This window comes from Eurytemora carolleeae, unplaced genomic scaffold, assembly GCF_000591075.1.
Source record: "Eurytemora carolleeae unplaced genomic scaffold, Eaff_2.0 scaffold1041, whole genome shotgun sequence".
NCBI classification, from domain to species: Eukaryota; Metazoa; Arthropoda; class Copepoda; order Calanoida; family Temoridae; genus Eurytemora; species Eurytemora carolleeae.
In genome coordinates, this window is record NW_019396928.1 from 79313 (window position 1) to 91653 (window position 12341).

General features: G+C 33.3%; 1 protein-coding gene across 1 annotated transcript in view; it reads right to left on the reverse strand.

The window, feature by feature from the left end:
* The window catches only part of LOC111710207 (sushi, von Willebrand factor type A, EGF and pentraxin domain-containing protein 1), a 65817-nt gene extending 58426 nt beyond the window's left edge, over positions 1-7391 (reverse strand). Inside the window, exon 1 of the mRNA XM_023484269.1 lies at positions 6809-7391. Within this exon, the coding sequence (XP_023340037.1) occupies positions 6809-7016 (208 nt within the window). The 5' untranslated portion in view covers positions 7017-7391. The remainder of the gene's footprint in view (positions 1-6808) is intronic.
* Positions 7392-12341: the final 4950 nt, after the last annotated feature.

Consider the following 12341-nt stretch of genomic DNA (forward strand, 5'->3'; position numbering starts at 1 on the left):
TTTAGATAGTTTTAGATAGTTTTAGATAGTTTTAGATAGTTTTAGATAGTTTTAGATAGTTTCAGATAGTTTCAGATAGTTTTAGATAGTTTTAGATATACTAGTCTATACACATGCACATCACTCTTCTATACACAATACACATGCACATCACTAGTCTATACACATGCACATCACTAGTCTATACACATTCACATCACTAGTCTATACACATACACATCACTAGTCTATACATCATAATGCACAGCACTAGTCTATACATCATAATGCACATCACTAGTCTATACACATGCACATCACTAGTCTATACACATGCACATCACTAGTCTATACACATTCACATCACTAGTCTATACACATACACATCACTAGTCTATACATCATAATGCACAGCACTAGTCTATACATCATAATGCACATCACTAGTCTATACACATGCACATCACTAGTCTATACACATGCACATCACTAGTCTATACACATTCACATCACTAGTCTATACACATACACATCACTAGTCTATACATCATAATGCACAGCACTAGTCTATACATCATAATGCACATCACTAGTCTATACACATGCACATCACTAGTCTATACACATGCACATCACTAGTCTATACACATTCACATCACTAGTCTATACACATACACATCACTAGTCTATACATCATAATGCACAACACTAGTCTTTACATCATAATGCACATCACTAGTCTATACACATGCACATCACTAGTCTATACACATGCACATCACTAGTCTATACATCATAATGCACATCACTAGTCTATACACATGCACATCACTAGTCTATACACCATAATGGAAAACCACTTTCTCTGCAACCTTCTTAATTTTAGTGAACCCCTCTCAGCCAGCAATCCCATGCTAAAGTTTCAAAGGAAATTAAATCTTCACCAAAACCTTAGTTTCTCAACTTTAATCTAGTGTGTAGTGTAACCTGTGGTTAATTTTGTTAATTTCAACCACTTGAATATAGTTGGGGTCATGCCCTTCATCTTGTGGGGTAGTATCATCCCCCCCCACCCCCCACTTCAACTTCTGAAGGAAAATTTCGTACTGCAACTGTGGTTTAGGAAGACGACTGTTAGAATCAAGTTTTGATATTAAATAGTCCAATGAGACTTTATGAACATAAAATAAAGCAATTGTGCAGTGTTGATATACTTTAATTTAGACACTGTACAATTGCTTTATTTTATGTTCATAAAGTCTCATTGGACTATTTAATATTTAAACTTGATTCTAACAGTCGTCTTCCTAAACCACAGTTTGCTTAAATGCCGTCTTCATATTCCTTAGTTTTTTTGGATCCACTGTATGAAGAATGTTTGTGAATATAAAACTAAGAAGAAGATACAGTGCTTACAGAGTTTAATCTTACTATATCCCTTTATCCTTGGCGAGTATAGAACCAATCCCAACATTCCTGGGTAGAAACAACCCAGCCTTCAGAAAAACGAGAAGAAAATAGTGCATTTTTGAATGGAGGGGGGAGGGTATTTCATGGATTTTTGCATATTGATGTTTGCAAATGGTAGGAGTGGTAAATTAGCTTACCCCCTTCAGTATACTGCTCTAACCTTGTAGTAAAGTATGATGTTATATATTAATGCAGTACGGTGTTGTACTGCATGTAAAAAATAACCTAAACCTACGTAATCCTTTTGATAGAATCAGTTTAGACTTGAATTCCTTGCATAAACTCAAAACTCACCAATTATTCCTTTATTTAGTGTTTCAACATAGCGGCATAAAGTATTCTTTATATAAACTTTAAGATCTGTTCAGTTTTTAGGTTTTTATCTTCAAGTTTTTAGACAGGATACAAGTCTAGAGTTTATAAAGTATAAGATAAGTAGGCTCAGTGTTTAGAAACATCATGTATGTAGGGATTAGCTGAAACTTATTCGATATAGGGAAAATACAAGAAAAAGTTGTAAAAGAAATACAATTTTTTTTGTCTATTATAATTTTTTAATTGTTATAAATTTTATGTGTATAATATAAATGTATATATATTATACATGATATTGTTCATGCCTAAAGTAGATGTAAAAAATGCCTTGTCTAAAATTATACATGATATTGTTCATGCCTAAAGTAGATGTAAAAAATGCCTTGTCTAAAATTCTTAGTAATTTTTAGAATAAACTTACAGAGTAAGTGAACTTTCTTGAAACCAATGAACAAAGCTCTTTTATCTGAAAAGACCGAAATGACAAGATTTTGATGTTTCTGATTTCCAGTTATAATTTTTTGCGTTGAAATTTTATGATATCTCAATTTCTATGAAATTTTTTTAACGACGGTTGTTCAGAAAAGAATGATTTTGCTGATTTTTTTTTATCTCATGAATTCAAACATTATTTCATTTTGCTTAATGCATTTGATAATTTTTCAAAATAAGACATGAACATGCTAATCACTATTTTTAATCATCCTGAAGATTTATTTCTGAATACAATAATTATTATTTTTCTTTGAAAATTTTAATTCATAAAAATCTAAGATTTTTTTCTTTTTAAATTCCCGCAATAAACTGGAGCTTAATAGTTTTCTTTTTATTAAACTTTTTAATTGAAAAGGTTGCTAATTATAAACTAAATAGCATGAATATTAAAAAGTTTTAGAATATTTAAAAAGAGATGTTTTTGTCCCCAGGACATGATCGGGTTGTTATTTAGAATCTGAGAGTTTTTCTATTGCGAAAGTTTGGTGTTGTAGGGGTTTTGTATTAATCCGCCAGGGTTGTAATCTGGCAGCACATTCATCCATCCACCCTTCATTCTTACTGAGAACAGAGCTGACAATATTCCAGCTGCCTAAGAGCTTCATAGGCCTGAGAATATAGAGTGCAGGAATTCTTCCGATATACTGGAATGAGGCCCGGGTGCCATACTGATAAGAAACATCACACTCATTGCTCCCCAACATCTGTAAGCCCGGATTGGATACCCCCAGGTACCTATAGCTGGCAACCATAGACTCTCCCTGCTTGTCCACCATTCCTCTCGTCATCATCATTCACTTGGTTCAATCCGCTTAAAGCTTCTTTCTTGTTGAGTAGAAAGAACGCACTCTTTCGCCGCCAGAGTTGTTGACAGCCACCCCACTGCACTGTCCTCCTTCATCCGTCAGGTGCTCACAACTGCTTAACCAGATTTTGCACTTCAGATGGTTTTGAAAGAAGTGGGGGAATGGAACCCGTGAACACCAGTCTTAATATCAATCCAGTTACTGGCTTAACTTCAGTGATCTAACAAGAATTGGTGACACACACTAGCCACCCCACCCCACAAGTTTTAGAATGTTGAATTCAATTAGATGATTTATTAATTAAAACATTGATGCAACACTGAATATTTGAAAATTTAAATTATCTTTTTTTAGGGGAAGTACAATTTCAAGTGATCGTAGACATCAACAATATCCATTAGACAATTTTTCTAAAAAGAAGAAAATTAATTCTTTTTCAGACCAATAAATGAAAACTAATGGTATAGTGGCTTTTCTATAGAAAATGATTTTTGAAGAAAAAATTCCCATTTTAGTTGATCTCAACAAATTCTTTAATTATCCAAAAGTTGATTATTTGGCTCCTTAAAAAACTTAATGTCTTTAATAATAAGTTTTGAAAATTATTCTTTCACGCAGTTATAACTAATCTAAAAACGCATTAATTGTCGTTTTTTTTCTGTGATAAAATCCTGACAAAGGTGTTAACTATTAAAATGTATCCTTTTGATTTATATATCATCCCCCCCCTACACACACAAATTTTATATTTTACTGCGACAAATTTAAACACGATTTTTACAGTACATAAGCTTAATTAAATAGTTAATGAACTAGCTTCTTATCGAAAGAGTTTGTTTTATTCTTTTATCAGAATCATTTAGTTTAATTTCCCTTCAACTGTTGTACGGTTGACTAACCCAGGGTTTAAACAAGTACCGAGTATATCAGGGACTTAAGGTAATGAAAATTATATGTCTAAGTCTACAAAAGTATTGCGACACTTCAAAGTTGACATGGTCTAAACATCTGATGTACATCTTTTACAGTGGTCTAAATCCACGAAATTATCTAATTCTATTTGTAAACCCAGGTTTGAAATTTCCTCTGTCCTCTATGTTTAATGTCTACACCAGTCCTAAAAGTTTCAGGTTCAGATTATAATTATAAATTAAGTCGGCAGGTTTGGTTGTGGTTTACATCTATCCGAAGATACAAAGCGTGTCCCAAAAAACGTGAAAAACTTAAAAGATTGTACCTTTCCAAAATGTGGCATAACTTCGTTCTTCCCTCAAAATTGAAAAATATGTATAATAAAACATTTATAAAAAAATATTAATTTCATTTAAAAGATTATAATTTTAAGATTTTTCTTTTATATTGCCAGATCGATAAAATTTCACAATCCACAAATAAAGTCGTTGATTTTAATTTTTTTAATTAGAACACCAAAAAAAGTCACGTAAAACCACGTCTGAAAATCATTCTCACGTTTTTCGGGAGACCCTTTACAATTTTAAAACTGGTTGCTTTGCTGCTGGTTTGATCTTTCCATGGTTACACAGCGTGACGTAACAAAATACTTAACAATTATTAATTCAGGCTTGGATAGGGGTATATTGGAACCGGATTCAATAATAATAAGGAAGGAGGGGAGAGGGGGGGGGGGTAATATGATTTATTTTTAGTTCCTCCTGATATAGATGTAGTAAACACCTACTACTTAACAAGTTCTCGAACGTATCTATCCAGGTACAATCCGTCCGCTATCAAACCCAACCAGGACTGAATCCCAGGCTCTAAATGCCACATAAAGACACAAGCGTAGTTATCAAAATCCAGCTACTAATCCAATGCTCTAAATGCCACACAGGGACACAAGCTTAGCTATCAATCAATCGATTCCAAATGATGGGAACGATACAATGTTCTAAATGTCATACAGGGACACAAGCCTAGCTACACAAGAAGCTATATACCGATCCCAAATGATTGGGACGATCCTACCTGGCTATACCAACTCAGGGTTTCAGTGCTCTAAATGCTACACAAGGACACAAGCCTAGCTATATATACAGCACGCTATATATCGATCCCAAGTTAAAGGGACGATCCCGCCTGATTATAAGACAGGGTTTCAGGTTTACTCTCACACAGTAAACAGTACGGAGTTACTCTATAAACTAAGCTTTATTTAATATTTTATGTCACAAGTTAACATGAATTGAAGTAATTACAATTCCTACGTCGTTATCTATATTATATGATTAAGACAATCATATTACGCATTTGCCACACAGTTAAATTTTAATGTACATATTTATAAGATTAGTGAGAATATATATAACGCAGTTAAGCTATCTATGCATATGTTTGTAGCGTAGTTTAAGTATATCACATGATTTAATCTAATCATGCTACGTATTCAATTGAAACGTATTCAATTGTTAAAAATGTACAACGTACTGCAAGTTTACAGAATATTATGTTTACACGATTTTTGCTCCATAGATACTTATATTTGGTAAATATTTTAAAAACAATCAGTGGAATTGTTATTATACTCAGTTGAATTGTTATTATATTCCAAGTGTTCGCTATTGTTCACGCCTTGACCTTTTTATATTACGCCATCTTGCGTCAACACAATCATGGTATAGGACAAATCTAATTGCAAACTATTTTAGATCAGACAGTTGAATTGACTTTTTTTTCTGATACCATTAATTGTTACCAATTGTACGTGTACCCAATAAATTGTTCATAACAGAGTATTTCTGATATTTTTCGGTAGATAATTGTCAAAAAATACATTTCTCTACCATATCTTAAAAAAATGAAAAAAAAAGTTTTTGTGCTTTAAATCAGCGATTTATCGTAAGATAAAACTAACACTGGAGAGTGGAGCCACGTAAAATTAACTACATATAAGTAAACGAAATAGCGTAAAAGACCATATATACTTACATATTTAAAATAATATATTCTCAACAAAAAAGTAAATATGAAAAAATCTACATTTAAGGCGTGAAACCAGGACCTTTAGTTTGTCGTATAGCACTAGAAAACAGATAATTTCTCGTAAACATGATTTTTGAGTCTATATCATTATTTGAACAGTTTGGGAAACTCTTATAATCCTATTGTATGTGGACTACTGCCTTTTTAACCAATCATCAATGTTTGCACATTCTATGAAAAATATAAAGATCTGAACAAACATTCTAAACGACAGATAGAACATCAGACAGTCAAATAAACAGACAGATAGAACATCAGACAGTCAAATAAACAGACAGATAGAACATCAGACAGTCAAATAAACAGACAGCAAGTCACGCTGAACTATCCTAGCCTATCCTTACCATCTTTTGCTAAATATTAAAACGTTAGGTACACAAAATATTTCAATATCCCATTCACCCTGGGTCCCTGGACTAACCAAGGTCCCAGGGTCCCTGGACTAACCAAGGCGAGATTATTCAATTTGAATGAAATCGAGTTTTGTTCTTTAATTCAAGAATCTTCAAACTAACGGAGTTATTTTTAATTTTTTTTTCATTTTCAAGGGAAGAAGGGTAAAATTGGGATCGAAAGTCACAACTTGCTGGGACTAGAACCGAAATGTTAAATCAGCGTGGATTTATAGTTTATTGTAAATGTAAACAAACATGTTGGTTTGTGTGATTAGGTCTATACCTTCAAACTAATATCCTAAACTTTAAAGGAAAACAAAAAAGTTTGGCTAAAGTTGTATTTCTCACCTATATCACATGAATATTTAATCTTCCAAGCCTGTTCCCCCAGCCCGCCTGTTAGGTTTGAATAAGTTGCTCCTGACGGAAGGGAGGGGTGAGAACACCCCACCTCCTCCTCCTCCCCCCTCACTAAACAGCTGAACCTGGAGAGCAGGAGCAGGAATAGTATTTGATAAACTAGGTTCTGTTTACTCCTCCTCCCTCCCAACCCCATCTTTATCCTCACAAAGAAATCCTGCTCACGGTTCTACTCAATATACTGATCACATGATAAATATTTGTTTAACTATATTCCTGTATACCAGGATACTTGGTTACAAGGGCTCAACCCACTTTCACCCAGTTGCTCCAAGTGGAGAACCCAGGGATGTATCTTAAACCCAAGGTTTGAGGACGAGGATGCTCCGGGTCTAGGTAAACTACGGGAGGGTTGAGCAGCTCCTGGTATATCTGTAAATAGATCACTTTATCTCCTTGTTTCACTGGTTCAATGGTTTTGTTTATAAACCGTTCACTGTGGTATTATTTCAAGGACAAGAGCTTACCAGCTACACTCCGCGCGCCAAGCACACTAGAACCAGACTGAGCAATCATATACGCGCACCACACACAAACCCACACGCATACACTCTCTCGCACATACAAACATGTAATTAGCGAGTAGAATTTTGCAGTTGCAACAAATAGTTCCAGGATTAGCAGGGAGAGAGGACAACATTGAAATATTGAAATGGTAATAATAGTTGTTGTGATTTAGAATCTGAGAGTTTTTCTATTGCGAAAGTTAAATATGGATAAAATTTGATAATTCTATGATTTATTTTGTATCCGCAGTGGAACCTACTCATCAAAAAGTAAAAAATGATCGTCTTTATATGTTATGTATAAGATTAAAACATATGTAAATAAATTTAAAGAAAATAGATTCTATTTTTTCCCAGCAAATCCTTTCAATTCTCAACTATTTTACTTTAATCCACGATTTTATTTAACATTTTTTAACGGAATCTCGTCGATTTATAAAACTTTTTCCTTCGGTCCAATAATCACAAAAATAAAACAGTTCTGTATTTGATCCAAAAGTTTGGTTAAATCAATTTTATTATTCACACTTTATCCTTGTTACAAACGTAGTTAAGCCAAAATCATTGATTCATTTTTTTTACCTTTTCCGTTCATCCATGCTGTTCATTCGTAGACCTTCCCCACCTTGACCTTTTCAAAACACTTTTCTCTCCCCTTTCTGCCTAGAGTTTTAACTTAAAGGGACTGTGACCATACTTTCAAATGACCCTCCTAGATAAATTAGATATCATATTTCATATTTTTTTCATATTTTTATTCAACTACAAAGCACGAGATAATACAAATAAAAATTTACACTTTACTATGTAGTTTGGACCCGCCTAACCAGAGTAGGTTGTTTTAATTGGTTAGCCCACTATAAACAAATGAGAATTGCAAATAAAAACAATGTACATTGTTCATCAAACTGATTATTTTCAATTCTGGTTTCTTTACAGAAATGACTTGCGCATTTTTACTCCAGGAAAACGTATGGTATTTTCAGAATTAAACATTTTTAAACCAATAAAAAACCTATATCTTCCATATCATTGTTTAAAGGGTACTGCTTTGTATCAGACATTGTCATCTTTGCATTTAGGGTATTTTAAAATTACGCTTACAGTCCCTTTAACCGACATTTTTCTCTCCCATCTCCCCTCTCTTCTCAGAGTTTTAACCTAACCGACACTTTTAAATACTTAAAGGTTAAATCTACAAATTTCTGCACTTCCAGCTGCTACAAGAGAGCTTATATTTTCAAAACCAGATAATCTGCAGGTATACGAGTATACTTTTTATAATGATTTATTCTTTTAACTTCATTTCAAATTTCTCAACATTAAGCTTCTAATACTTCATAAAAAGAAAGGGAGAAACTACGAGAGAAGAAGGAAGGGTGAAAGTAGAAGAAAGAAGGAAGGGAGAAGCTAGGAGAGAAGAATGAAGGGAGAAGCTAGGAGAGAAGAATGAAGGAAGAAGCTAGGAGAGAAGAATGAAGGGAATAGCTAGGAGAGAAGAAGGAAGGGAGAAACTAGGAGAGAAGAAGGAAGAGAGAAACTAGGAGAGAAGAAGGAAGGGAGAAGCTAAGAGAGAAGAAGGAAGGGAGAAACTAGGATGGAAGATGGAAGGGAGAATCTAGGAGAGAATAAGGAAGGGAGAAGCTAGGAGAGAAGAAGGAAGGGAGAAACTAAGAGAGAATAAGGAAGGGAAAAACTAGGAGAGAAGAAGGAAGAGAGAAGCTAAGAGAGAAGAAGGAAGGGAGAAACTAGGATGGAAGAAGGAAGGGAGAAAGTAGGAGAGAAGAAGGAAGAGAGAAACTAGGAGAGAAGAAGGAAGGGAGAAGCTAAGAGAGAAGAAGGAAGGGAGAAACTAGGAGGGAAGAAGGAAGGGAGAATCTAGGAGAGAATAAGGAAGGGAGAAGCTAGGAGGGAAGAAGAAAGGGAGAAGCTAGGAGGGAAGAAGAAGATAAGGAGGTAGGGAAGAAGCTAGGAAGACAAGTATGTAAGGAAGTTATTGTGAATTTCCAGATTTAAATATTCATTTTCTTGGAATCCACACTGACAACAAGGTTGGCAGGGTGAAACAGATCTTCTAAAAGTAGAACCAGAGGGGGAACATGTTGACAGCAGGTTTAGGGTTAAAATCCTTGTAATGAAACTTCTCAATCCTTAGTTATATCAAATACAATGATTCGTAAATTAAATCATCTAATCATATTGTCAAATTATTTCATAAAAACATTGGACTCGGATCCTCTAACATGACAAAAAGTGAGAAAATTCAATTATCAAATAATTTTATCCTCGTTTCAAGTCTTTCGACATATCTACATCATATCAAACACTCACTAGTTATTTCTTAAAGGGACTGTCCACGAAATTGCAAGAAACTCTTTATTTGAAGGGGGTTACATGCCTGATTCACAACAGTTCCCTTTACACAATTTACTAAACAAAATTGGCTGAATTATCCTTATTTTTATATCTGAAAATTGATAACAATAATAATTAAGGTTCTCCAAAGAAGTGACTGGGGATTGTTGCATCAAAAACAATGATGGAAATTTTAAGACTTTTACATATATCTATATAAGACAAAAAAACAACGATATATTGTTGTTGTTAGTTGTTGATCCAATAAAAGGTATTGGGATTCACCTGAAAATAAGTCAATCGTATCTTTCAAGAATATATATTAAATATTTAGAAATTTTGCAACTAATATTTATAATTTGCACATCTGGATAAAGATGTGTATCATGATTCCAAAAATTTGAAGTCAAACCTTATAGAAATCCAACGTATAGAAACCGCTACGTATTGCAACAAGGCGTATTTTCTGGGAGAACATGAGAAATTAAATAGTCAGTGTAAAGTAGATATAATTTACATAAAATCCTTTTATTTAAATGGTAAAACGGAATTTTTATACTTTAAAGAATTTTTTGTTCTAAAAATAAAACTGTAGATAGCATTTTTATAAAATATTTTTTTTTATAGTAACACGCAATTTTATGTATTACCATATAATCATTCATTTATGTTGTCAGTACATAATAAAATCTGGGGGACCTTAAACACAATGTCTAGGGTATGTTAAAAAAGTAGTAATTATGATAATGATAATGATATTTTACAAAAACGTTTCATTTCTCAAAAATATAAAAAATGTTCTCCCGGAAAATACGCCTTGTTGCTATACGTAGCTGTTTCTATACGTTGGATTTCTATAAGGTTTGACTTCCAAAAATTTAACGATAATTATTATTTTAATATATATCAACAAATTAAATTGTTAATGTTAACAGATCAATAATATTTAATTTCAATCTATTTCAGTAAGATTTTTTATTTGGATGAGGACAGTAGGTCCACTCAATAAACTAAATTTTTTAGTTTTATCATCAATATTCTTTCTGGTTTGAAGAAATATTTCAACAACTGTAACACCTCTTATAATCTTAAATTTATAAAGTAGTAATCTCTGATTTTATTTGATTTTTCTTTTATTGTTGAAAATATTTCAAAATGAGATGAATTACAACCTTGCAAAAGAAATGAATTATAAGATATTTAAGCCATATTTTTGTAAAACTTGGTTTTTGTGGCGCTTTTATTCTGAATTCAGCTCTTTAGAAATGTTAATTTTACGAGAGCCAGTTTTTCATATAATTGAAAAAATTCTTGTGTCACAGAATTTTTTTTGTTCACTGGTGGATTTCCAAGATTAAAATTTTCTTTTTGAGGCCTGATCGGTTTAGCAGCTTTGTCATTTTTTTGAATACAAACAAACAAACAAACAGAAAAACAAAATTTAGATAAAATAAAAAAACCACACGAATTTCACGTCTTTTTGGCATTTTTCATTGAACATTTAAAAGAATTTTCATAAAAAAAGTTCGATAGTTCGTTTTTGTTCAACTGGACGACTTGAATAAAAATAAGATTTGAATAAAAGAGACAGAGCAACTGATTACACACCTAGAACCATTAAATCTGAATGAAAGGAGCACACAGCCAAACATATTAAGTTTCTCTGCCTTCAGCTAGTTTACGCGCCCACTGATGACTTGTGCGCGTAATAAGATTAGAAATTGGCGCTTCTCTAATTTATGCAAATATAGAAATCTTCTTGACCTTTTGGCTTTTATTCCCAGGGGAAGGGGGGGGGGGAATCGGAATCCCCCTAGAAAGAAATAAGTCGAATCCCCCCCCCCATCCTGCTCCGACCGCTCCTATTCAAGCCCGAAAGACACTCTTAAAGTAGATTTATTATAACTATGATTCCTTCAGGTTGGATTCCTTTAAATTGGATCCCTTTAGATTAGATTCCTTATGGTTAAATTCCTTTAGATTGGATTCTTTTTGGGTTGAATTCCTTTAGGTTGGATTCCTTTAGATTGGATTCCTTTAGGTTGGATTCCTTTAGATTGGGTTGCTTCAGATTGGATTCCTTTGGATTGGATTCCTTTAGATTGGATTCTAAAGATTGGATTCCTTTAGGTTGGATTCCTATGGATTGGATTCCTTTAGATTACATTCCTTAAGGTTGGATTCCTTTAGATTTGATTCCTTTAGGTTAAATTCCTTTAGGTTGGATTCCTTTAGATTGGGTTGCTTCAGATTGGATTCCTTTGGATTGGATTCCTTTAGATTGGATTCTAAAGATTGGATTCCTTTAGGTTGGATTCCTATAAATTGGATTGCTTCAGATTGGATTCCTTTAATTTGGATTCTTTTAAGTTGGGTTCCCTCACGTTGGATTCCTTGTTGGATTCCATTAGATGTCCCATTCCATTATTTGTTCTGAAAAGAAATCCGCCAGTCACTTGTACAGAGTTACAACAAATTAAAATTGAAAATTTTCCGCGGCGAAGAATTATTGAATGTGACGTTATTTCCGTCTAGAGAACAGAACGTGAAAAGAACATATTATTGTATTGTTTGGACAGTTTCAAAATATTTTCAAGAAC